Source organism: Schistocerca piceifrons, chromosome 9, assembly GCF_021461385.2.
Source record: "Schistocerca piceifrons isolate TAMUIC-IGC-003096 chromosome 9, iqSchPice1.1, whole genome shotgun sequence".
NCBI classification, from domain to species: Eukaryota; Metazoa; Arthropoda; class Insecta; order Orthoptera; family Acrididae; genus Schistocerca; species Schistocerca piceifrons.
Window position 1 is genome coordinate 130127757 of NC_060146.1, and position 27911 is coordinate 130155667.

At 41.7% G+C, this 27911-nt stretch overlaps 1 protein-coding gene across 1 annotated transcript in view; it reads right to left on the reverse strand.

Moving 5' to 3' along the window:
- Window positions 1–27463, reverse strand: part of LOC124717188 (WD repeat domain-containing protein 83) — a 51408-nt gene extending 23945 nt beyond the window's left edge. Inside the window, exons 1-3 of the mRNA XM_047243964.1 lie at window positions 27238–27463; window positions 10742–10877; window positions 3095–3242 (exon numbers count right to left, since the gene is read on the reverse strand). Of these exons, the coding sequence (XP_047099920.1) occupies window positions 3095–3242; window positions 10742–10877; window positions 27238–27346 (393 nt within the window). The 5' untranslated portion in view covers window positions 27347–27463. The remainder of the gene's footprint in view (window positions 1–3094; window positions 3243–10741; window positions 10878–27237) is intronic.
- Between the last annotated feature and the right edge of the window lie 448 nt (window positions 27464–27911).

Genomic DNA, 27911 nt, shown 5'->3' on the forward strand with positions numbered 1-27911 from the left:
TGAAATTATCTGAACACATGTTGATTTTGTTCCATCATGAACATCTTTAGCTCTATCTAGAAGGAACCAGTCCACAAACCAAGCACAAATCTGGTATGCTACAAAGTAAGTTTGTGTTTTGTTTACTAAACAACAGTGTGGAATGCCTTCCGGAAGTCAAAGAACACAGTATCAACTTGGACGGCTTTATCTAGAATGCTCCAGATCTCACAGATGAACAGAGCAAGCTGAGACTCACAAGATCTCTGTTTGCATCCTTCTGAATCTGTTTAGTGTATTCATCTCTTGGTCTCCGTCTACGATTTTTACCCTCCACACTGCCCTCCAGTACCAAATTGATGATCCCTTGATGCCTCAGAACATGTCCTACCAACCGATCCCTTCTTCTAGTCAAGTTTTGCCACAAACTCCTCTTCTCCCTAATTCTATTCAATACCTCCTCATTGATTATGTGATCCACCCATCTAATCTTCAGCATTCTTCTGTAGCACCACATTTCGAAAGCTTCTATTCTCTTCTTGTCTAAACAATTTATCGTCCATGTTTCACTTCCATACATGGCTACACTCCATACAAATACTTTCAGAAACAACTTCCTGACATTTAAATCAATACTCGATGTTAACAAATTTCTCTTCTTCAGAAACGCTTTCCTTGCCATTGCCAGTCTACATTTTATATCCTCTCTACTTCGACCATCATCAGTTATTTTGCTCCCCAAATAGCAAAACTCCTTTACTACTTTAAGTGTCTCATTTCCTAATCTAATTCCCTCAGCATCACCCGACTTAATTAGACTACATTCCATTATCCTTGTTTTGCTTTTGGTGATGTTCATCTTATACCCTCCTTTCAAGATACTGTCCATTCCGTTCAACTGCTCTTCCAAGTCCTTTGCTGTCTCTGACAGAATTACAATGTCATCGGCAAACCTCAAAGTTTTTATTTCTTCTCCATGGATTTTAATAACTACTACGAACTTTTCTTTTGTTTCCTTTACTGCTTACTCAATATACAGATTGAATAGCATCAGGGAGAGGCTACAACCCTGTCTCACTCCCTTCCCAACCACTGCTTCCCTTTCATGTCCCTCGACTCTTATAACTGCCATCAGGTTTCTGTACAAATTGTAAATAGCCTTTCGCTCCCTGTATTTTACCCCTGCCACCTTCAGAATTTGAAAGAGAGTATTCCAGTCAACATTGTCAAAAGCTTTCTCTAAGTCTACAAATGATAGAAATGTAGGTTTGCCTTTCCTTAATCTTTCTTCTAAGATAAGTCGTAGGGTCAGCATTGCCTCACGTGTTCCAACATTTCAACGGAATCCAAACTGATCTTCCCCGAGGTCAGCTTCTACCAGTTTTTCAATTCGTCTGTAAAGAATTCGTCTTAGTATTTTGCAGCTGTGACTTATTAAACTGTACTAGTGGTGATTAATTTATTTTTTTTTTCACTCTGAGCAGTCTCACTCACCTCTCACCTACTGCTTGCTTAGTGAACAATGCAGTTCGTATTTGCTGTTTTGTTTCGGTACAAGTTTACATAACCTTCCACTCATTCTCTTTTTATATAGAGAATAAAAGAGGTTCCATCACACTTCCCTCGCACACTCACAGTACCCTTGTCTCTGATGAATATTCACTGTCTAGGACAACTTAAGAAGCCTCTGAGCCACTCACGTATATGAGAATGTCGTCCATATGCTCACACTTTCATTAACACCCTGCAGTGGGACACCATGTCAATGCTTTCTGGAACTCTTGATCCACGGTCTGCAGGACATCATGCGAGAAAAGGAAATGCTAAGTTTCCTAAAAGTGATGCTTTCTAAACCCGTGCAAATTTGTGGACAGAAGTTTTTGTGTCTCAGGGTAATTGGTTTGTAATTTTGGGGATCATTCTTTTAGCCTCTTTATGTACAATAGTCACCAACACTTTTTTCCAGATGCTTGGGACTTTGTGCTGGACTACACATTTGCAACAAATGCTAGGTAAGTAAGGGGTCAATACAGTAAATTACTCTGTAAAAGTGAACTGGGATTCCATCCAAACCTGTTGACTTTTTTTTCCCATTCCTTCAGTTGCTAGTATATGCGAGGGATGTCTATTAGCATGTCCAACATGTGGGAGTCTGTGCGACTCTCAAATGATTCTCCTGTGTGAATGATTTTTTTTTTCTCCAATATCAAATTTAAAATTTATGCTTTTCTCTTGTGATCTTCTACTGCCACACCAGACTAGTCAATGAGTGACGGGATAGAAGGATTTGACCCGCTAAGTAATTTTACATAGGACCAAAACTTCCTCAAGTTCTCTGTGAGATCTTTTGCTAAGGTATGATGGTGGTAGCTGTTCTGTTCCATGAGGAATAGAATCTTCTTGTAGACTAGCAAATTTGGGAGCCCTCTTTTGAACTGAGAGTGTAACAATCCTCGTTTCTTCAGTATTCTTCAAATTTGTTATTAAACTACAGTGGGTCCTTCCCATTATTAATCCACTTACTCAGCACATACTTCTTCACACCGTGATTACAATCAGTTCAAACTTTTCACATAGTTCCTCTACATCCATCATATTAGAACTACACAATGTCCATTCATTGTCTAAGTGGGATGCTAACAACTGTTTTATCTGCCCTTTCCAGCAAAAGTACTCTCCTAAACTTCTCGATGGGTATATTAACTTTAGACACCATCATCACTATGATGAGATCCTGATCATTAATCCATATCTCTGTACTGATACTATCCATAAGGTCAGGCCCATTTGTAGCTACAAAGTCTACATTGTTTCCATTGTGTGTGGGCTGTCAAATTAGCTGCTCAAGACTGCTTTCATAAAATGTGTTCAAAAGTACCACCTGCAATGAACTCACGAACGTCCCAGTCTACACTCGGTAGGTCGAAGTTATTAAACTGATATATTGGTAATACACCTGTCAGCATCTGCCTTCAGTTAACGGCCACTACGACCCATAATAACCACAATAACTGAAACTTATACTTTTTTTTTAATCATGTCTTGATAATTATTAATTTCACTGCACCTCTGAAAAGGCGCTTATCAGCAGGCCACAGTTGCAACATTTCCTTACCTGTGATCCAGAGACGATGATACTGGATTCCTCATTGAAGCGGATACAGTTGATGCGACCTGCGTGTCCACGGAGACGTCGGAGGGGCCTTCCTGTTGCCACATCCCACAGCACCACGATGCGATCACCACCTCCAGAGCACAGCTGACTGCAAGTAAAACGAGGGAATTCCGAATAACTACTTCGACAGTATGAAAATGGCATTTGACTCAGTATCACACCGACACTTATCAATGAAATTATAATTATATGGGATATTAAAAAATGTGATTGAATTTAGGATTGACTGAGAGAAGGGGGACAGCAAATTATCTTCATTGTTGAGTCATTGACACAAATAGAAATAATCACACAATGCAAGCTCCCAAGACAAGTATGCAGTGGACCAGGGAACCACCAAATTCACTTCTCTGATGCTACTGATTTACCAAGAATTAGATACAACCATTACTATACTAGGATGAACAGAGGCCAATTAAATTCAAAAGGACAAAAATAGCTTTAATAGAATAGAAGAAAGATTTAAAGTAGACAAGTTGTTCGCCTTAATGCTAAACAAAGCAAGCAGCACCAACTATTCCCCCTACAGGCTCCAGGACACATGTTGGCGCAGATTTGCAATCTTAGGCAGCAGTAAGATGACGTCATGAACAGACCCTTGGTTGGATATGTATAAACAGTTCGGCTTCTTGAGCTTATTCGAGATTGTAATTACTTTTTGAATCATTATAGACTCCACTGATGTCTCCAGCATTGGAAATCAAACTGTTAGGCAGAGAATTCTCTGTCTTGGACCACGGCCTAATGCTCACAATACAAAAATCATCAGCTACAGATGTAGAAGTAACTTCAATCCTGTCCCAGGGAAGCCAGTAGAGATGCCGCTGTTCATGTTGTACATTAATGATCTAGCAAATGGAATCATTTTACTCGTACAAATACCTGACTGTGTAAGTCTGTTGGCATATAAAATGCAATGACTACACAGACTAATTTGTATGCATATCAGTCAGCCAACTTCAGTACACTGGTAGCATACTCGGAAAATGTAGACAGTCTACAAAGGAAACGCCCTGCAAAACACTCATGTGGCTCATCTCTGATTATTGCTTAAGTGTATAGGACTCAAAAGAAATAACTAATGGGAGATATTGAATGTATATATAATTTAATTGGATGGATAAAAAATCTACTCACTGAACAGCAGGAGAACACACACATAAAAGATGGTTACAATTAGGCAAGCTTTTGGTGCCAGTGGCTCCTTCTTCGGACAGATGAGTTAAAGGGGAAGGAAGAGGGGTGAAGAACTAGAGAGGTCTAGGAAAAGGGACAGATTTAGGGAAAGTCGCCCAGAACCAAAGGTTGGGGACACTTACCAGGTGGGATGAGAAGCAAAGACTCAATGTGTATATAGAAGAGCAGCATGAACGATCACAGGCTTGTTTGACCCACAGGAGTGTGTCTTGGAAATGATGAAAAATGTAACCTCTCTGGCACTTCAGGACCACTATCAGCATCAGAGTCATTAATGAAATCTTTGCTATCTGGATCAAAGGTGAGGACACCCTATCCGCATTCCTCCACAACCTCAACAGTTTCTTCCCCATTTGCGTCACCTGGTCCTACCCAACCCAACAAGCCACCTTCCTAGATGTTGACCTCCGCCTCAGAAATGGCTACATAAGTACCTCCGACTGTATCAAACCTACTTACTACCAGCAATACCCCAACTTTGACAACTGCCACCCATTCCACACCAAGAAGTCCCTTCTGTACACATCCTAGCCACCCGTGGTCATCTGCAGTGATGAGCAGTCCCTCTCAAAATATACTGAGGGTCTCACTGAAGTCTTCACTGACTGTAATTATCCTTCCAAGGTTGTACAAAAGCAAATCTCCCGTGCCTTGTCTTTCCAGTCTCCCACCACCTTCCAAAGTCCCACCGTCCAGCCACAGAGGAGCATTCCCCTCGTAACTCAGTACCACCCAGGACTGAATTACATTCTCTGTCAGGGTTTCGACTACCTCTCGTCATGCTCTGATACGAGAAATGTCCTGCTCACTATCCTTTTCAGCCCTCCCGCAGTGGTATTCCACTGTCCACCGATCCTACACAATATACTTGTCCATCCTTACACAACACCTGCTCCCAATCCCTTACCTCATGGCTCATACCTCTGTAATAGACCTAGATTCAACACCTGTCCCATACATCCTCCTACCACCGCCTACTCCAGTCCAGTCACTAACATCACCTAACTGATCAAAGGCAGGACTATCTGTGAAACCAGTCGTGTTCTACAACCTAAGTTGCAACCACTGTGCTGCATTCTATGTAGGCATGACAACCAACAAGCTGTCTGTCCGCATGAATGGCCACTGTGGCCAAGAAACAAGTGGACCACCCAGTTGCTGAACACACTGCCAAACACAATACCCTTTATTTCAATGACTGCTTCACAGCCTGTGCCATATGGATCCTTCCCACCAACACCAGCTTTTTGAATTACGCAGGTGGGAACTTTCCCTGCAACACATCCTACATTTCTGTAGCACTCCTGGCCTCAACCTTCGATACTCACTGTTCTCACCCACCAGCCCCTTATCTGTTCCCATTCCAGCATCATTCCGACAGCACACCCAGTCTTTTTATTCCACTTCTTTTCCGCTACTTGCCCCCCTCCCCACCTATCCCCTGCCCTCTGTCTAACCTGCAGCACTTCACTGTCTGCCACAGCCACAGTACTATCCCTCTCCTCCCCATCCCAGCCTCCTCCTTAACCCCCACCCAGTCGTCACTCCCATCATGCACTGGTGCTGCTGCTCGCAGTGTGGTTTCAGTTGCCTGAGACTGCAGTTGTGTGTGTGTGTGTGTGTGTGTGTGTGTGTGTGTATTAGTCTATTGCTGACGAAGGCCTTAATGGCCGAAAGCTTTAATTGTGAGAGTCTTTTTGTTGTGTCTATCTGCGACTCAGCGTCTCTGGTATATGATAAGTAGCAACTTTCCTTCTCATAATATTGTTACATTCCATCCTGGGTATGTCTACAACAGATGTTGTACTATAGTCCAGTCACAAGCATCACCTACCCCATCAAAGGCAAGGTTATGTGTGAAACCAGTCATATGATCTATAAACTAAACTGCAACCGCCATTCTGCATTCTATGTGGGCATGACAAGCAACATGCTCCCTGTCCACATGAAAGGCCACCAACAAACTGTGGCCAAGAAACAGCTGGACCTCCCAGTTATAGAGCACGGTGCCCGACATGGCATTCTTCATTCCAATGACTGCTTCGCAGCCAGTGCCATCTGGATCTTTCCCAGCAACACCAGTTTTTCTGAACTGTGCAGGTTGGAACTCTCCCTACAATACATCCTGCATTCCTGTGACCCTCCTGGCCTCGACCTCCATTAGTCATTGTCATTTATCCATCTGTCCTCTTCCCTGTTTTCATTCCAGCACTACACACACCCCTCTATTCCACCTATGCATTCTTTTTCCTGTTCTCTCCTTTTCTGCTGTAACCCCCCTGCCCCCCCTCCCTTGTCCTCCACCTAACCTCCCTAACTGCACTTAGCTGCCCACCCTCTCCCCACCTCATTCCTGTATGCTACCACAGCAGCGCTTTACTGCACCCACCCCTACCCTGCTATCCCTCACCTCCCAGCCCCAGCCTCCTCCAATAGGATGTTATTCTTGCGGTCTACAAAGCAATAATATTACCAACTTTACACCTCAGAAACCTGGTGCTGTTATAAAGCTGACATTAGGGGGCTAGACACCTTTCATCTTCGCTGTCTGAGATCAGTTCTCCACATGAAATGGGAAGATCGTGTTCCAAAAACGGAGATTCTGCGTCGCGTGAAACTGCCTGGCATTGCAGCTCTCTTAATGAAACACCAAGTGAGATGGAGTGGCCATATCATACACATGGACGACAGTAGACTTACCAAAGCGGTGTTCTACTTAGAGTTCTCGTGTGGAAAGCGGCGGCAAGGTGGCCAACACCTGCAATATAAAGACACCGTCAAACGCCACCTCACAGCCTGTGGCACTCTGAGCAAACGTTGGGAGGAGCTTGCACTGCACCAATCAAGAGTGGCGCTCAACTGTACACAAGTGTGTGGAACAATTCGAGCATATCCGCCTAAAGAACCTGGATGATAAACAAAATCTCCGCACATCAAAGCCCAAGCATAATTACATCTATATGTATAACTCCACTGGGCAACTGTATTGCACTTCGTACAACCAGATCTTCAAAGCAAAGCTTGGTTTTGCAAGCCACATCCGAGCCCGCCACAATACGGTCTAAACAATTGACAGAGTCGCTGCCACCAGACACGGCGAGGAGGACATTATGATGATTCTTCTCAATTTTGGCATGACTGTGCATTCTCACTAATAAGATGGCTTCTCTATTTACTCTTGAAGATGTTCATACTTGAAAATGATTGTTCACATGAATATATAGACCCGTATAAGAAAGGAAACGCAAATGCTTGTTTTTTTTTTTTTTTTTCAGCTGATTATATGAGCAGCGAATACTACTCATCACATTAAAAATCAATATACCTTCCTTCTCCAGGTCTTTAAAAGCAGACCATTTGTGCCGTGAACCAAGTTCACATTTGATTTTCTCCAATATTTCTATATCAGCAAAAAGACGTTCAAATATGGCTTCCATAATTCTCTGCTTTTTAAATCCAGCAATGACATTTCAAAGTTACCAATGTCAAAACTAAATGAATAAAAATTTAATTCTGTTACAGTACATGAGGCAGAGATACGACTCGGTGATACGCACTGACATTTTATTTTACTGGAAATGCATGCGAGTGTTCGGATGCCGCACTTCCGGGGACATACAGCTGTATGTGGCTCGCAAGCTGTGTTTTGCTGATCTCTGTCCTAGGAGCCTCCACACACAGATACGTCCATCATGATGCTGAATGTAGAACCAGGACTTGTCTGCATGGATGATGTGGTGACACTCCGTCGCCAGTGCTGTTGGCCACACCAATGTCAACCTCGTCTGTTGTTAGAAGAGAAGTCAGAACAATGGTTACCATGCTGATAATCTGTGGTGCATCAGAGGTTGTCACACTGTCCATGATGATAGTTGTCATTTGGCTAACAAGCCAATTACCTCACCCACGGTATGTGATGTGGGTGTTCAAACCTGCCTGGCCAATCTAACGATATGTCTAGCCTCGTGGGTAATAGTTTCACAGGCCCAATGAGATCTGGCATAGGGTTCAATAGCGTCCCTCTGAACCCACTGATTCCAGTGCAATCAACACAAGCAGCAATTTTACAAAATGATGAACTGCAGTCTCGGTGTCAAATTCCAACATAGGATGGTAGACATTTCTCCTTCTACAGTACAGCATATGATGAATGTCTTACAAACAACTAGCAATTAAGTATATGTAAAATGAAGGAAAGGCAACCACTCACCTACAGCAGAGCAATATATGGAGCACAGAAATGTGTAACAGGAAACAGCATACACACTAGCTTTCAAGCACTTGCTCTTTTTCTAGCAAAAGCACACACATTCACATACACAACCACACAGAAGCCCAAATGCACACGCCTGTGACCACAGCAAGACCATTTACTGATACTCAGTTATTGAAAGCAGTTGGCTTAGCGGATGGAGGTGGGGAGGGGGCAGGGGAGGATGCAAGGAGAGGGTAAAAGCAGGTCTTTGGACAGGTGACCCTGTGGCGGCACAACAGGGTGAAAAGAGTGCAGAAGGTACAGCAAAAAGAGGTGCAGGGAGAGGGGGTGGGACTCAAGGGGAAAAACTGAGGGGGGAGGGGGGGGAGAAGGAAGGAGGAAAAAGGTGAAGATGAAGACATAGAATGGGAAGTGAGAGAGAAGGGAAAAAGGGAAAGAGGTTGAAAAGACAGGAGAGATTGGGAGGAAAGGGAGGGGGAGAGAGAGGAAGGGAGGGAGGGAGAGGAGGAGAGGGGGAGCGAGACAGAGAGAGAGGCGAGACTTGAGAGGGGGAGTGGTGAGAGCAGAAGACCAAACCCACAAACAAATTCATGGTACCGTCTTGATTACTTGCATGGCACCATGCTATGCCAATTTATTTATGGGCCATCTGGAGGAATCTTTCCTAACCAATCTACACCGAAAACCTCTCATCTGGTTCAGATTCATTGATGGCATTTTCATGACCTGGACTCACGGCATGAACAAACTTCGCTCTTTCCTCTACAACCCCAACAGCTATTCCCAAATTCGTTTCACCAGGTGCTTCTTAACTCATCAAGCTACCTTCCTTGATGTCGCTCTCCACCTCTCGCATGCCTCTATAGATACATCTGTCCATACCGAGTGTACCAACCTCCGACAGTACCTCCACTCTGACAGCTGTTACTCGTTCTGTGACTTTTCAAGTATGAACCTGTGGACAGTGCACATGCAGTGGGCGTTATATCTACCAACATTGCAGGGTTGTCCTGAAATGCTAATCATTTGCGTATGAGCTACAAGTACACACATACACGGTTACATTGTCCCAGTTGACTACAATATGCAGGAGGACCGGTGAGGAAGAGAAAGGTGGCAGGAGTGAGAGACATGGTTGGTCAGAAGGGTGGCTAATGGCTAGGAGTCAGACACAGCAGGCACATGCGACTGGAATGTGGAGCCAGTGGTTCCCTCCGGCTGCACCCACTGGGAGTCGTGTGCAGTGCACAGTGATGAAGAGGAGTGGGCTGGAAGAGGAACATGACAAGGTATTTGTTTGAAAGCTAGAAATGTTATCAATATTGTTTAGGACGACTCAGTACCTCAACTACTAGGTGAATTGTTGCCTTTACTCCTTAATTTGTTTTATCCGTATTATCAGCAATTGATAAGATACTGAATGTATTGCTTAATTTAAGCTTATGTTCTTGTGTAGACTTTAGCAAAGTCTCTTGATCTACATTTCTAGCTCCCTACCAGATGATTCTGCTGATCACAGAACAGACCAGATTTGTGAATGGATTGATGACTTTCTACGAGATGTAACACAATATGCCATTACAATGGGATGAAGGGAGTGTTACCGAGCCATTACTGACATCATCAGAATAGTGGGAACACCAGTATTACAGGAAGAGCCAGACAAAACTATGCTCAAGAGCTCAAGAGGAAGATTTTAGATCCTCAAACTGGGAAAACAAACAAGAAAAGTGGGTTAATGGAACATAGCTCAACCACCTTGATTTTGTTGATAGCATTGTACAGTTAGTCCCCAGTTCAGGTAAAAATCAATAACAATAAATGGAGGACCTTAATACAGCAAGTATGAAAGTTAATCTGAACATAAATTACAATAAAAGTAAAAATGTAACAAATACACTGGAAAAAAACGGAGCAAATTAACAAGGATTTAAACCAGTTGACAAGCTGTTGCTTATTTTATTACATTAATGAGTAAATCAATGATGTTGTAGCAGCTCACAGCACTTTTCTACAATTTTCTTCATCAAAAGTTTCAGTCACTGGCACTGCACATTCAGCTGTACTACAATTTCATCCTGTATATATCATTGATGTTTGAAAGATATCTTAGTCAAACAACTCATACATTCCTATTTCTACATTTTAAGCAGTCGTTTACAGCACAGCAATACCTGTTGTCACAAGACCCTGCTGCATCATAGACCTCCCCTCCGTGTCCCAAATATGTCTTCAGTAGTAGTGACCTGTGGGGGTTCCACAGTTTTAAAGTACGATCTGCACCACATGTCAAGCAGTAGGAACCATCAACTGAAAAAGTTCCAAAACACAAGATTTAGTAACTATTCAGCACTTCTACTTAATCTGCATACATGATTGTCAATAATGGCTCAATATTATGAGGAAGGACCCAAAAGTAACCAGAATCATAAACTGTACATGATCTACTCATAGTACCATGTTGTACTGCTTGGGAGCTGTTGTAGGACCTCTTCTGAGTCAGTCTGCCCAGCGATGGCACCCGATGACAAGTGTGGTTTTTGTGGCAGCTCTTTGTGTATGTCTGCAGTGCATTCACAATATGAAGAAATAACTGACTCTCACAAATAATGTCTCATCGTGAAGCTTTGTTTTTTCCCCGGAAAATACGCAGCGGAAACTGTATTGGTACAAAAAGCATACAAAGAATGCACTCTTAGTAAAACTCAAGTCTATAAATAGCTTTTTCTAATTAAAAAGGAGGAAATCGCCATTGGAAATCAGCACTGTTCCAGTTTTCATTCAAATGCTTGAATCGAAGAGCACTTCAGCAAAATCTGTAATCTCATCAGTAGTTCAATGCTGAATGATCAACGAACTTAGAGGCTTGTCAGGGTTATCCTGGAGCACAATTCAGCAGATACTGAATGTTGATTTGGTAACGCAAAGAGTGGTAGCTAAGTTCGTGTCCAAGCTTCCCAATGGGGGTCAAAGGGATTTGTGCATTTAAGCTTTTTCGTGAAATGTAAGACCCATTCAAAGGTGATCCTAGTTGTTTCAACAAAATCGTCATAGGCTACGAGTCACAATACAGAAAGTAAACAACAGGCAAGTCCACAAAAGTCGCATGCTTGCCTTGTCCAAAAGAATCTCATCAGGTGAAACTGAATGTAAATTAATGCTGATCTCTCTCTCTCTCTCTCTTACATCAAAGGCATCATACGCTATGATTTCATCCCCAAAAAGCAAGCAGTAAAGTAACAATTTCATTTGGAGGTTTTGGAAAGGCTGAGCGTCGCAATACGAATGACCCCGCCTGTCCCGATAAATCATTACTTTGGGTTCCGAAAGTCAGTATAATAGAACCAAGATCCTATTTCATCATTCCATGCACAAAGTATTCAGTTGGGCTCATTGCTTTAACCACCCTAATTTGTTCAAAGTAAATGTTCCGGCCCACCTCAACACTCAATAAAGAGCACCGTGCTAGGTTTTCAAAGGGGTCCGCCTCGGGGCACACGGGCATGCATGAGGCAACTGCATGCCTTTGGCTCATCCCACTGGCAGGACGTCCCACGATACACGCAAGTTAAACACCTATGGGCAATGAACTAACAATGTGGGACACAAATCCAACTAAAAGTTTTTTAACCAGAACAACTTAAATTCACGATATTAGAGCTGGAATTACTGCAGCTGCTGGCACCTGACTTGCCTTCCAATAGAGACTCATCAGAGGATTTAGAGTGTACTCATTTCAATTATGGGGCCTCGCACAAGTCTCATACCGTTATTTTTCATCACTACCTCCCTGTGCCGGGAGTGGGTAATTTAGGCACTTGCTGCCTGTCTTGGATGTAGTAGCCACTTCTCAGGCACGTTCTCCAGAATTGAACCCTGATTCCCCAATACAACTATGATAGGCACTGAACCTACCATTGATAGTTGATAAGCCAGACATCTGAAAGATGTGTTATTGGTACAGAGACGGTGCAATCAGCCCAGTTATTCACAGTCACGGAAGCAAACAGACTGGACAAGCCGATCGACTGGTTTTGATCAAATAAAGAGAGTCCCTCCCATCTCTGGTCGGGACTCTGTTTGCATGTACCAACTCTATAATTACCACAGTTATCAAAATAGCATGGGTAGGTCTAAAGAGTCACAACTGATTTGATTACCATTTGCAGTTTTACCTTAATGCAGCTTGCACTGAGACATCTCTCTCTCTCTCTCTCTCTCTCACACACACACACACACACACACACACACACACACACACAAGCTCTCAGGTGTTTGTCAGTTTTTGGTCTCAATGAAGACAACTACTTGACATAAGTGCCCTATTCACCAGATTTAGTGCCCTCATACTTCTTCCAGTACCCTGTGATAAAAAGGGGCCTGCAAGGAAAGTATTTTGCCAACGTCGCCAACGTAAAATGCCATGTCACAACTGCACTGACAGGTAATGCAGAGGATGATTTAAAAGATGCTTCCTAAAATAAACTACATATTTTACAGAAAGTTTGGTTATTTTTAGATCCCCCCTCATACATAATATTTAAGATAACATTCGTTTTTATTTCATAACAGTCATGCATAAAACGCCCTGTACTGCCAAATCTGCAACAAACAATTAAAACCATGCCTACAACTAAATTCCCCAAAAGAAATTATCTCATTCAACTATACAGGCCATTTTCCACGGTCATTACTGTTAAAAATCTACACTGAAGAGCCAAAGAAACTGGTACACCTGCCTAAAATCGTGTAGGGCCCCGGCGAGCACGCAGAAGTGCCGCAACATGACATGTCATGTACTCAACTGATGTCTGAAGTAGTGCTGGAGGGGGTGTCTGAAGTAGTGCTGGAGAGAACTGACACCATGAATCCTGTAACTCTTCAGGCTTTCCCAGCAAGATCTTAACATGTGGAATAATCGGGTCTACTGTCGGATGTTTGTGTCACTCTGGCACAATATTTTGTCCATGTAACTCGTTGCCTTCTTCAGGTGCTACCTGAGACTGCCGTCTTGGAGGATCTTGTCCAGTATTTATGCCCAGAGGGCGCTGGGTGCTCTCTTTGCCGTCCGTGCCCGCCTGGCGCTGCTTGTAAGGTGTTGTCTCTTCCCCGGTGCTCCCTCAGACCTCTGCGCCCGACTTGGTCGCCATCTGTGGCAGCTCTCTGAGGCCCGTCCCGTGTCGGGCGTTCCGTTCGTGGTCCGCACCCGCCTAGTGCTGCTCCTGGGGTTTTGGCACTTCCCTGGTGCTCTCACGGATGTCCACACCCGACTTGGTCACCATCTGTGGCAGCTCTCTGAGGCCCGTCCTGTGTCGAGCGTTCCGTTCGCAGTCCACGCCCGCCTGGCGCTGCTCCTGAGGTACACCCCACCCATTTTTTAAAACGGTTTAACCAAGCCATACCTAAAAGTTGAGAGGATGCTAAGAAACAGAATTTGCGGTAGGTTATTTGGAGGGTGAAGCTTCAGAATGGGGCACAGTAAACATTGAAAACTTCACATCCTGGGAAGATTTTCAGAGAAAGTTTAAGGAAAAATATTGGTCTTCAAGTGCACAAGAGAAGTTGATCTCAGACCTTCGAAGTTCAACACCGAAAAAAGAAACACAAATTTTTTCTGAAATACGTAGGACCTTATCATATTCAATCAATAGTACACCAAAAAACCCTATATTTAGTAGATCCTGTGATGGGAGAGGAAAAGGGAATGTATAATGTTAAGGATATAAAACGATATGTACAAAACCCCCAGGGATGCTGACGGGCGGACTGACGTCTGCCGGTTCCCAAGTTGGGTTCGGTGTTGCTTCCACATTAGTTTTCCTACACCGAACTCCCTTAAAATCTTCGACTATCCTGTAATCTATTTATAGCCCTTAAGCTCTCCTATCATATTAGTATTAAAAGAGACCGATTATGACTAATTTAAGGAGTCACAATAAACAGCAACCTCTAAGCATGAGATAAAACTAACAGGGTAACATTCTAACAGGAGATATAATATGATGGTACTGTTTCGGAAGAATGATACCTAGATGACATAAACTGAACATGTGTATGAAATATAAAGTGAAGTGACTACCTGAATAACTATTTGATTATAGTGTATATAATTTCTATTTTTATAGAATGTTTTATATTTTTTGTAAAGTGTGATGTGATTGGGGAGGATTTATATCTAATTTTGAAAGGGGTGGGTAGCATAGGCACAGACACGACCTACACACCACGCCCTTCATACAACCCTCGCAAACAAGTGTGACTGGTTCTTCATCATTTGCTGTTCCACGGGAGTTGCTAAGATCTTTTCTTCGGGGACTTCAAAGGCGACGGTGAGAATGTCCGTTCTGCAGGAGACGCCGAACATTATACGTCCTCCGGCTTCTCACTTAAGTACCGGTGAAGTGGTGATCCTGGGGAAGGGGGGTGGGAAGGGTTTCCTGTCTTTGGGGCTGTCTTCTTTCTTTCTTCGATCTTAGCAACCAATTCTTTTATTTTCTTTCTTACTTCTCTTAAGAGTACCAATCTATCTTTCCCTCTGTCCACATTCATATACTTCTATCGCTGAAGTCCTTCTCTTTTCCGTGATTTCTAAAAATCTTCAACTAAGAGCCTTAGTAGGCCGAAGAATCAGGACGCACGATCACACTTCCACACCCAAACAATTAAATACAAAGACGAAGACAAGTAATACACAGGGAGATGTAACAACCGTCACAGATAAGGGGGGAGGTAGTGCTCAGGAAGGGTTCTAGCACATGTGCTAAGTAATGACGGTTGCATATCTCAAAGTAATAGATATTAAGCCTGAGGTATCGAGTCAAATAAGCTAAAGGAACAAGGGGGCACAAAGTGTATATCCACCTGTGTTCATAGCTATAGTAGTACAAAGTAATATGAATGGAGATAAAAAGAAATAGATATTAAGCCAGAGGTATCGAGTCAAATAATCTAAAGGAACAAGGGGGGAACGAAGTGTTGGTTCAAATGGCTCTGAGCACTATGCGACTCAACTTCTGAGGTCATCAGTCGCCTAGAACTTAGAACTAATTAAACCTAACTAAACTAAGGACATCACGCACATCCATGCCCAAGGCAGGATTCAAACCTGCAACCGTAGCGGTCGCTCGGTTCCAGACTGTAGCGCCCAGAACCGCACGGCCACTCCGGCTGGTGGAACGAAGTGTATATCCACCTGTATTCATAGCTATAGTAGTACAAAGTAATATGAATGGACATAAAAAGAAATAGATATTATGCCAGAGTCAAATAAGTTTCTGATGAATAATAGGATAGTGCAGACCGAATAGCCCGAAGAAAAGAAATAAAGTCATAACCATGGACGAAACATATTTAGTTATTAAGGCTATGTAAGTGAGCTGTAAGCACAAGCGAAGAATTTAAGCAGGTAGGCTGAAGGACTCAGGAGGAGGAAAGGAGAGGTAGATAGAAATTTTACCAGGAAATTTTAAATAAAATAGTGTGCAGAGGAGTACGAAAGAGGCAAGACTATGAATCATTGTTAGAGAAGATGGGGAGGGCGCACCTGATATAGATGAAATGAGAGAAAGAGCAGCAGGTAGGCAGACCCAGAGGGGCACCAAAAAGGGGATGGACCTGTAGGACCTGTACCATAGTTTAGTATAAATGGAAGGGGCGTACTTACCCAAGGATGAGGGAGAAGATGTTTTCATAGTATCAACCCTTACGTAGATTGGAACCCAAAGGGAAGGGTGGTATAGTGACCTGAGGTTGTAGTGGAAAGTTTCGCCTGGTAAATTTGAATTCTAAAATTTTTTAAATAGAAAAGACGAGTCCTGCGCGAGGAGATAGAAAAAAGAGAAAACCCCCAGTACAACAAATTTTTTTCAGACCCGGAAAACCAGTGGTTATCATTGTAACAGCTTCTAAAAAAAAAAAGAAAAAAAAGTAAAGATTCGACTCAGAATAACGCCTGAACTTTGAAACTGGCTAAGGGGAGGGATTTATTTTGGCCAAATCCTGGAAGCATGAGTAGATAAATCTATTGGAAATAGCTAATACTTGTTGTACTATTAGTTTATCATACTACTATATCTATGAACGATATTACCAACAGCTTAATGAAATACTAGAGATGGAAGAGAGTTTTTGTACCTAATGTTTTTATGTAGTACAAAGTAACAAGATAAGTGTTAACAAAAAAAAAATATTAAAACATATGTTGTGTGCAAAATAACGAGTGTTCGAGCTAAGGGGAGGGATATGTAGTGCCCCCAGAATTTTACGAAAGTCTGGAGACACTTGTGTTCCAACCGTTTCGAACACGCATTATTTTAAAGCAGGGCGTAAGGATGAGCATGGGATACTGCACCCATTTATTGTTTGTGCAGGCAAAACTGGAAGGGAGAAAATTCATTGGCACTGGCAAATGTTCAGCGCGACCTGCCAAGAATAAACACATACGGCCCGGAAGCTCCGTGGCCGGCAGCAAGGAGAAATGTAGCTTTGTATTGTTGAAAAACAAATGGAGTGACTCGAGGTTGTGACTGTTTAGTAGACGTTGAACTGCTCTTGAGAGTACGTGGACTGGACGTGGATAGTCAGCCACAATAAAAGCTTAAGTACTAATTGTGTTCAAAAATGTGTAATTAACTGATCTTGGGTGCCCGGTAATGTGTGCGTTTACGTCATAAAGTTTAGTTGTTTTTGTGTACAAAGTGGAAATAAATATGTTCGGGTGCATTGAATGATATTCCAAGAGTAGCGTATTTTTTAAATAAGAAGAGAGAGAGTGAAAATTTCCCCTTCCTAGGAGTGAAATCTTCGGAGAAGCATCCGGTGCTAGCAGAAGACATCGGCGCTGCAAGAAAGCAGAACCAGCATTCTTCAACAAGTAAGTCCACGAAAACATTACACCGGGCCACCGCATGCCTCTGTAATGCTGTTGCACTTACTGAATGGTCCTGAGATGAAATGTGCCACTCTCCATTCAGTCTTCTCTATTTCTTCTATTAATCCAACCTGGTACGGTTCACAGATTGGTGAACAATACTTAAAGTGTTGGTGAAAAAAGTGTTTTGTAAGCTACTTCTTTTGTGGATGAGTTACATTACCATAAGACATTTCCAATGAACCTCAGCATGACATTTTCTTTCGTACAGTTGTATGTGGCCATTCTACTTTAGGTCACACTGGAAGGTTACTCCCAGGTATTTTGCAGTTGTTACCGTTTCCAGAAGTTTATCGTCAGTAGCATAATCAAACAGTATCGGGTCACTTCGCATATTTATGTGCAGTATGTTACATTAATTTAATTGATTGCCATTCCTTGCAACAATCTTGATCTTCTGCAGGTCTGCCTGCATTTTGCTACAGTCTTCTGGCATTGTAATCTTGCTAATAGAAAAAATTCTCGGCAAACAGCTTCGTGGAGAGTTTGACATTATCTATTAGACTATTTATATACACTGAAGTGCTAAAGAAACTGGTATAGGCATGCGTATTTAAATACAGAGAAATGTAAACAGGCAAAATATGGCACTGCGGTTGACAACACCTATGTAAGACAACAAATGCCTGCCACAGTTGTTAGATTGCTTACTGCTGCTACAATGACTGGTCATTAATACTTATGTGAGTTTGAATTTGGTGTTGCAGTTGGCACATGAGCTATGGAGTAGAGCATCTCCGAGGTAGCAATGAAATGAAGATTTTCCTTTATGATCATTTCACGAGTGTACTGTGAATATCAGGAATCCAGTAAACCATCAAATCTCTGACTTTGTTGCAGCTGGAAAAAGATCGTGCAAAGAATAGGACCAATGACTACTGCAGAAAATCTCCCCACATGACAGAAGTGCAGTCCTACCACAAATTGCTGCAGACTTGAATGTTGGGCAATCAACAAGTGTCAGCGTGTGAACCATTCAATGAAACATATGGGCTTTCAGAGCTGAAGGCCCACTTGTGTACCCTGGATCACTACATGACACAAAAGCTTTACGCCTCGCCTGGGCCTGTTAACATCAACATTGGACTGTTGATGACTGGAAACATGTTGCCTAGTTGAACAAGTCTTGTCTAAAATTGTATTGAGTGGGTGGATGTGTACGGGTATGGAGACAACCTCATGAATCCATGGAACCTCAATGTCAGCAGAGGACTGTTCAAGGTGGTGGAGGTTCTGTAATGATGTGGGGCATGGGCAATTCCAGCAGAGCAATGCGATGCCCCAAGTCCGAAATTGCTACGTAGTGGCTCCAGGGACAATCTTCTGAATTTACACTTTCACTGGCCACCACACTCCCCAGACATGAACATTACTGAGCATATCTGGGATCCCTTGCAATGTGCTGTTCAGAAGAGATCTCCACCCCCTCATACTCTTATGGATTTATGAACAGCCATGCAGGATTCATGGTGACATCTGGAATAATCGGGTCTACTGCCGGATGTTTGTGTCGCTCTGGCACAATATGTCTGCTTAGATGTATGAGGTTATTATTATTATTATACAATTATAATAAAAACTTGAGACTACCAGATGAGGTTTCCATCATGGACATGAATGAACAAAGGAATACACAAGGTATTAAAAAAGAAAAAAATGTCATAGCACTTGCTTGTCAAACTATCACTTTCCAACCTAACCAAGACCTTTTGCTACACCGCAAATCATTCTGATCAAATAATGTTGACTGTAGGAAAATAAAAAACTGATCCAGTGCTGATGACCGTACTGTGATCTTCAGTAAACTCACTATCTCCAGGAGACCTATATGGTTCTAGTACATAACACAGTTGAAGCTATAGCCCCAGCAATGGATCAACATCTCTAATAGGCCTTTATGGGTCATGCAAGGAACGTGATCTATGCCACAAGCCCTAAACAATATATTGTAAACACACAAATGAAATTTACAAGCAAAACATCGCATATGCCATCTACGTAACATATGCCATTGTACTATGAAGAATATATTGATAGCTTGCATTGTTTACTACAACCACTGCTCAAACAATACATACTGCAATTCGTCAATCTTAGTGATTTCTAACATTCATGTATACTACAGTAACAAGTAATTATAGACTGCTATTTTAAGTTCTAAATTATCTTTCATAATTCTGAAGTTGTCAGGTACATCTAAATCTACATACATACTCCGCAAACCACTGTATGGTGCATGATGGAAGGTGCCCTGCACCACAATTAGTCATTTCTTTTCATGTTCCACTTGCAAATAGTGCACGGGAAAATTGACTATATGAGCCCTAATTTTTCGTATCTTTCATAGTCCCTATGCAAAATGTATGTCGTTGGCAGTAGGATTGTTCTGAAGTCAGCTTCAAAGGCTGGTTCTCTAAATTTTTCAGTAGTGCTCTGCAAGATAAAATGTCTTCTTTCCTCCAGGGATTCCCACTTGAGCTCCCGAAGCATACACGTAACTCTTGCATACTGATTGAACCTACCAATAACAGAAATAGCAGATCGCCTCTGAATTGCTTCGACGTCTTCTTTCAATCCGACCTGGTGTGGGTCCCAAACACTTGAGCAGTACTGAAGAATAGGTTGCAGTAGTGTCCTATCTGCAGTTTCCTTTACAGGTGAACTATACTTTCCTAAAATTCTCCCAATAAACTGAAATCGACATTTGGCTTCCCTACCACAATCTTCACATCCTCATTCCATTTTATATCACTTCATAACATGACTGTGTCAGACAGGGGATTTTCCTACTTATATGCATCAAATTACATTTTTCTACCCGGCATTCATCAAACCAAATGGAAATTTTGTCTAGGTTATCAACGTAGAGTCACTTATCTTTGACACTTTCCTGTACACCACAGCATCATGAGCGAACAACTGCAGATTGCTGCCCACCTTGTCTGCCAAATCATTTATGAATACAGAAAATAGGAACAGTTCTACCACACTTTCCTGGGGCACTCCTGATTACCCTGCCTCCAATGAACAGTTGGCGTTGAGGACAACATACTGAACTATATTACTTAAGATGTCTTTGAGCCAGTCAAGTATATGGAAGCCTATTTGTATGCATGTACCTTCATTAACAGTCTGCAATGGGGTACTGTGTTGAATGCTTTTTGAAAATCTAGAAATATGGACGCTGCCTGTTGTCCTTCATTCATAGTTTGCAGTATATCACGAGAGAAAAGAGCAAGCTGGATTTCACAGGAGCAATGCTTTCTAAAACTGTGCTGATTCGTAGACATGAGCTTTTCGGCCTCTAGGAAATTTATTATATTAGAAACTCACGATATGTTCTAGAATTCTGCAGCAAACAAATGTCAAGGATATTGGTCTGCAGTTTTTGTCAGCTTGTTTGTTATTGCAATGGCTCATTTTGTTTACAGGCTGTGTGTGTACTGATCAAATATGTCCTGTTTTCTCCATGTGTCATAAAAACGTTTCTTCAAGCATTCACATGTGCTGTTACTGTACCCATACTAATTTCTGCATTTGGTGATACATAGTTGGCAGAGGCAGTCTGTACATAATTTTTTGTTGTTGAATATGAAAATGGCAATTGGTTTGCTGCCCTGTGATCAGTGCAAAATCTAACAGGAAGAAAGTCACATAACTCAGCAAAGTATTCCATCATTGTCATTGCAAACAGTTCATATTTTTTGTCACAGTAAAATAAATGACAATTGCATCATGTACACTAGCAGTATCTTTTTATACACCTGCAGAGTCACATACATTATGGTTCACTTATGATAACCTAGCTGCATATTTGTACTGTACACTACTGTGCCCCTGTTGATCCTTTTAAATATTTGGCTCATTTTGTTTCGTGTGTGTGTGTGTGGGGGGGGGGGGGCAGCACACACACTGCTATATTTTTCCTGCTATCTCCATGCGTCATAAGAATGATTTGTTTGGTTTGTTGATAAAAGATCACAGCTATTTTTTTTAAGATTTTCCTGATAATGACTGTTACTTGCAAGGTGTGTAGGCAAAGTAATCAAAGGATATGAAGTTCTGCATGCGCTTATGGATGTTGCACTTCCCATGGCTCCTGCTATTTTCTTTTGGGAAATTAGGCCTAAAACAGGTTTTGTGGGCAGATGACTTTCCCCAGAATTACACCATATCGCAATAACAATTCAGTCCGAGCAAAGTACACATTTTTGACAGTATTTTTTTTTCCGTGCAGCAAAAAATTATGTTTATGAAATGTGATATCTAGCTTACTGCTTATACATTTTGCATGTTAGGCCCCTCTTTGATCTATCTGAAACCTTTCTCCAACAAACAATGGTCGTAGCTGTAACCAGTTTAGATAACATCTAATACCTGTAGTAACAATAAATAAAAATACACTCCTGGAAATGGAAAAAAGAACACATTGACACCGGTGTGTCAGACCCACCATATTTGCTCCGGACACTGCGAGAGGGCTGTACAGGCAATGATCACACGCACGGCACAGCGGACACACCAGGAACCGCGGTGTTGGCCGTCGAATGGCGCTAGCTGCGCAGCATTTGAGCACCGCCGCCGTCAGTGTCAGCCAGTTTGCCGTGGCATACGGAGCTCCATCGCAGTCTTTAACGCTGGTAGCATGCCGCGACAGCGTGGACGTGAAGCGTATGTGCAGTTGACGGACTTTGAGCGAGGGCGTATAGTGGGCATGCGGGAGGCCGGGTGAACGTACCGCCGAATTGCTCAACACGTGGGGCGTGAGGTCTCCACAGTACATCGATGTTGTCGCCAGTGGTCGGCGGAAGGTGCACGTGCCCGTCGACCTGGGACCGGACCGCAGCGGCGCACGGATGCACGCCAAGACCGTAGGGTCCTACGCAGTGCCGTAGGGGACCGCACCGCCACTTCCCAGCAAATTAGGGACACTGTTGCTCCTGGGGTATTGGCGAGGACCATTCGCAACCGTCTCCATGAAGCTGGGCTACGGTCCCGCACACCGTTAGGCCGTCTTCCGCTCACGCCCCAACATCGTGCAGCCCGCCTCCAGTGGTGTTGCGACAGGCGTGAATGGAGGGACGAATGGAGACGTGTCGTCTTCAGCGATGAGAGTCGCTTCTGCCTTGGTGCCAATGATGGTCGTATGCGTGTTTGGCGCCGTGCAGGTGAGCGCCACAATCAGGACTGCATACGACCGAGGCACACAGGGCCAACACCCGGCATCATGGTGTGGGGAGCGATCTCCTACACTGGCCGTACACCATTGGTGATCGTCGAGGGGACACTGAATAGTGCACGGTACATCCAAACCGTCATCGAACCCATCGTTCTACCATTCCTAGACCGGCAAGGGAACTTGCTGTTCCAACAGGACAATGCACGTCCGAATGTATCCCGTGCCACCCAACGTGCTCTAGAAGGTGTAAGTCAACTACCCTGGCCAGCAAGATCTCCGGATCTGTCCCCCATTGAGCATGTTTGGGACTTGATGAAGCGTCGTCTCACGCGGTCTGCACGTCCAGCACGAACGCTGGTCCAACTGAGGCGCCAGGTGGATATAGCATGGCAAGCCGTTCCACAGGACTACATCCAGTATCTCTACGATCGTCTCCATGGGAGAATAGCAGCCTGCATTGCTGCGAAAGGTGGATATACACTGTACCAGTGCCGACATTGTGTATGCTCTGTTGCCTGTGTCTATGTGCCTGTGGTTCTGTCAGTGTGATCATGTGATGTATCTGACCCCAGGAATGTGTCAATAAAGTTTCCCCTTCCTGGGACAATGAATTCACAGTGTTCTTATTTCAATTTCCAGGAGTGTAGTATGCTATCACTCACTCGAAGGTCATATTTAGTAGCACGTCCCCAAGCATTTGAGATCAGATCTTAAATCGAAATTTACAGTGTACTCCTGTAAATCAATCCAGATGTACTATAAATAACAAATCTATTTTTCTATAGGCCACCAATGAAAAGGAAATACTTAATATAATTAAAGAACTGAACCCCAAATTCTCTGTTGGTACTGACAATATCCCTGACTATATCTTGAAGAAATGTGCTCCGCTCGTAGCCAAGCCATTCTCAACATCTGTAACTAATCTCTATCAGAAGGGGTGTTCCCAGAAAAATTGAAGATAGCGAAAATAAAACCCCTGTTCAAGAAAGGGATAAAAACAGAAGTATCAAACTACAGGCCTATCTCACCATTATTTGGGTTTTCCAAAATAATTGAAAAAATCTATTATAAAAGACTAATCAGTTTCACAGAAAAAAATAATTATTTCTCAAATTCTCAACATGGATTCCGAAAATCTAAATCTACTGAGACAGCAATCTTTGCATTCCTAAATGAAGCATTAAATGCAATAGACAATAAAGCACATATCTCAGCCATATTTCTAGACCTCACGCATTCGATGTTATCAATCACAACATATTCCTTCAGAAACTTGAATATGTAGGTATTAGGGGCCCGGCCTACGAATGGATAAAATCATATCTCCAAAACAGAGAGAAATTAGTTGAGCATACTATCCAAGAAGGGAACAAGATAAAATCCTACTGCATAGAAAAGCAGATCATGTGTATGGTGTACCACAAGGCTCCTTTCTAGGACCAGTTCTGTTTGTACTCTTTGTAAATGACTTGGAACCAACTAGCCCATGCCATAATTACGTAAAATTTGCAGATGGCACAAATGTGATAATAAAAGGAAGGACCAAAGAAAAATTACTACATGAGATTAAAAATTGCACCATCCACACTACAGACTGGTTCTCTGGAAACAACTTAGTAATAAACACAGAAAAACAGTGACAATGCATACACACACAGAGAGAAATAAATATCCACTAGCACGAGATGTAGAGTTGTTTACTAGAACCCTAGAAAATGTAAGCTCTACAAAATCTCTTGGGATATGGATCCAAGATGATCTAACATGGGGGGTCCAACATACAAAATACATTACAAATAAATTAAATATCATTTGCTATACTATCAAAATTCTTTCTGATTGCACATTGAAAGAGACACTAAAAGATGTGTAGCCTACAGCACCCAGGCAGAATCCTTACCGCAATACGGCATAATCTTTTGAGGAAATGCATCTGCTGGCAAAAGTTGTTTTATATGCCAAAAGAGAATTGTAAGAGCCATAGAAAATACTGCATCAAGAAGTTCATGCAAGCCCTTATTCAAGAAACTGCATATCTTTCAACTACCATGTCTGTACATTTTACAAGTAATCATATTTGTAAGGAAAATCTTAGAAAATAGCAAGAATCTTGTGTCAACTAACTAGAGTACCACCTGTATAACACAAGGAGAAAGCAGGCCATACATGTTCAACATGCACACACAACACTAAAACAGAATGGACCACTGCAAACAGGAAACAGACTATACAATAAGCTACCTACAAACATTAAAAAAATAAAAGACAGTTCAAAATTTTAAACTGCTGTCCATAAATATTTATTGCAAATATGTTATTATAGTATAGATGAATATCTTGAAATATAAAAAATTATTGCCAAATACTAAAAAAAAACAACATTGAATTACTTAGGTGAAATATAATGCATTAGATTAGACAGGATTAATACTTGTTCCATAGATCATGAATACTACACTTCGTAATGATGTGGAACGTGTCAGGTTAATAAAAGATGTCTGTACAAGATATTACATTACACAAACTATTGCATGACACTAATGTTTACGTTGTTTTTTTCCCCTTAATTTATATCTAAAAATTCAGCCAATGAGTAGACGGAGTTGTCATCTAGAAATTCTTTTAATTTATTTTTAAATGTTAGTTGGCTATCTGTCAGGCTTTTGATGCTGTTTGGTAGGTGACCAAAGACTTTTGTGGCAGCATAATTTACCCCTTTCTGCGCCAAAGTCAGATTTAACCTTGCACAGTGAAGATCATCCTTCCTCCTGGTGTTATAGCTATGCACACTGCTATTACTTTTAAACTGGGTTGGATTATTAACAACCAATTTCATAAGTGAATATATATACTGTGAGGATCCCTAGATCCTTAAATAGATGTCTGCAGGATGACCGTGGGTGGGCTCCAAAAATTATTCTGATTACACGTTTTTGAGCAAAGAATACTTTTCTACTCAATGATGAATTACCCCAGAATATGATGCCATATGAAAGCAGTGAATGAAAGTAGGCATAGTAAGCTAATTTACTGAGATTCTTATCATCAAAATTTGCAATAACCCTAATAGCATACGTAGCTGAACTTAGACGTTTCAGCAGATCATTAATATGTTGCGTCCAGTTTAACCTCTCATCAATGGACACACCTAAAAATTTTGAAAATTCTACCTTAGCTACAGACTTCTGTTCAAAGTCTATATTTATTACTGGAGTTGTGCCATTTATTGTACGGAACTGTATATACTGTGTTTTATCAAAATTTAAAGAGAGTCCGTTTGCTGAGAAACACTTAATAATTTTGAGAAAAACATCATTTACAATTACATCACTTGGTTCTTGGATGTTATTACTATACTTGTATCATCAGCAAAAAGAACTAACTTTGCATCTTCATCAATGTGGAATGGTAAGCCATTCATGTATATCAAGAACAGCAAAGGACCTAAGACCGAACCCTGTGGGACCCCGTACTTGATAGCCCCCCAGTTTGAGAAATCAGATGTTGTTTTAACATTACATGAACCACTTATTTCAACTTTCTGGATTCTTCCAGTTAAGTATGAATTAAACCATTTGCACACTGCCGCACTCAAACCATAATGATTTAGCTTATCTAAAAGAATTCCATGATTTACACAATCAAAGGCCTTTGAGAGATCACAAAAAATACCAATGGGTGATGTCCGGTTATTCAGAGCATTTAATATTTGATCAGTGAAAGCGTATATAGCTTTTCTGTTGAAAAGCCTTTCTGAAAACCAAACTGACATTTTGTTAGTACTTTATTTTTACAAATATGGGAGGCTACTCTTGAATATATTACTTTCTCAAAAATTTTTGATAGAGCTGTCAGAAGAGAGATTGGGCGGTAGTTGTTGACATCCGGCGTGTCCCCCTTTTTATGCAATGGTTTTACAATGGCATATTTCAGTCTATCGGGGAAAACACCCTGGAATCTGAACCTTCAGTTGTGATAATATTAACCCTAAATCAACGTAAATATTCTTGTATGATTTAAAAGTGTGTACTGTAAGTCACAATGACTTGTCCAATATCATATTGTATACCTTGTACAACAAATGAGCAAAAGGACCAATAAAAATGTGATGTAATATGTAAATAATCAAAGGTTTTTAATAACTTTTATCTTCCATAGTATTCCGATTGGAAATCAATGGTCACTGTTTAGTCAGAGACGGTTAATGTTTGTGAACTGATTCTCTAGTAAATGTCTTTACTTCGAATATTGTAGGCTCAGATTCAAGGCCTTCAGAACCTACTGTATCAGCTACTAAAGTTACCTTGCAGTCCCGGAAATGACATAAGAGTTTTACAGAAGTAGATATTACGTGAACGAAAAGTGGTACTAAAACACAGAACGGGCATTTCCCTTAATGTCAGTATATCTCCATTGCCACACAAACGTAATAAGACATTGAAAGCCAGAAATTCAAGAAGTCCTCCTACAGAACTGTAGCTTCACTTGATCCCACTTAGTGGTACTTCAGAATTGTACTGCAGTAGTTGTGTACTAATACAAGAAGGAATTTTCATTACCATTGAAACGCACAGCTCTCACCGTTCCCTGTTTGCAGTCGACAATGTTCCTACAGACATAATTCAACTTGACAGAACTGTCTTCTTTCTTATCTGACGTCTTATCCATCTTCACGACGTCCCAACACAGACTTGCTTTATTAACAGGTAACCTTCACATCATAACAATACGTAGCAAATGCTTCAAAATGCCACAACACTATGTAAACAATCACATCAGGTTTTGTATACAAACTCACAGTTCCTAGATCGAAGATATACCACTTCTATTTCCTATATCGAACATTACACATGCAACTAAAATGGCGCTCGTTGAGTGGCGCCATTGAAGTTGCTTGTGGAAACAAGAGTCCTGTGACGCCTCTGGACTTTCAAACTGTAAGAGCGCAGGTATGTGAATACATAATACTCAATTTGAAATACACTGCACCTTCAGACAACAATTTTTAAGCTATCTAAATATTTTTGTTTTACGTTCTAACATGAGGACATTGTTCATATTTGTCGTTGATCATATATATAACGGAATAGACTTCATCTCCCATACATAATGTCATACACTTAATTACATAACAATTACAGAAACTTATAACACATTTCAAATTTTAACATATTTTCACAAAATTCTTTTACATTAAAAATGGATTTTCAGTCAACAGATTATACCTTAACAA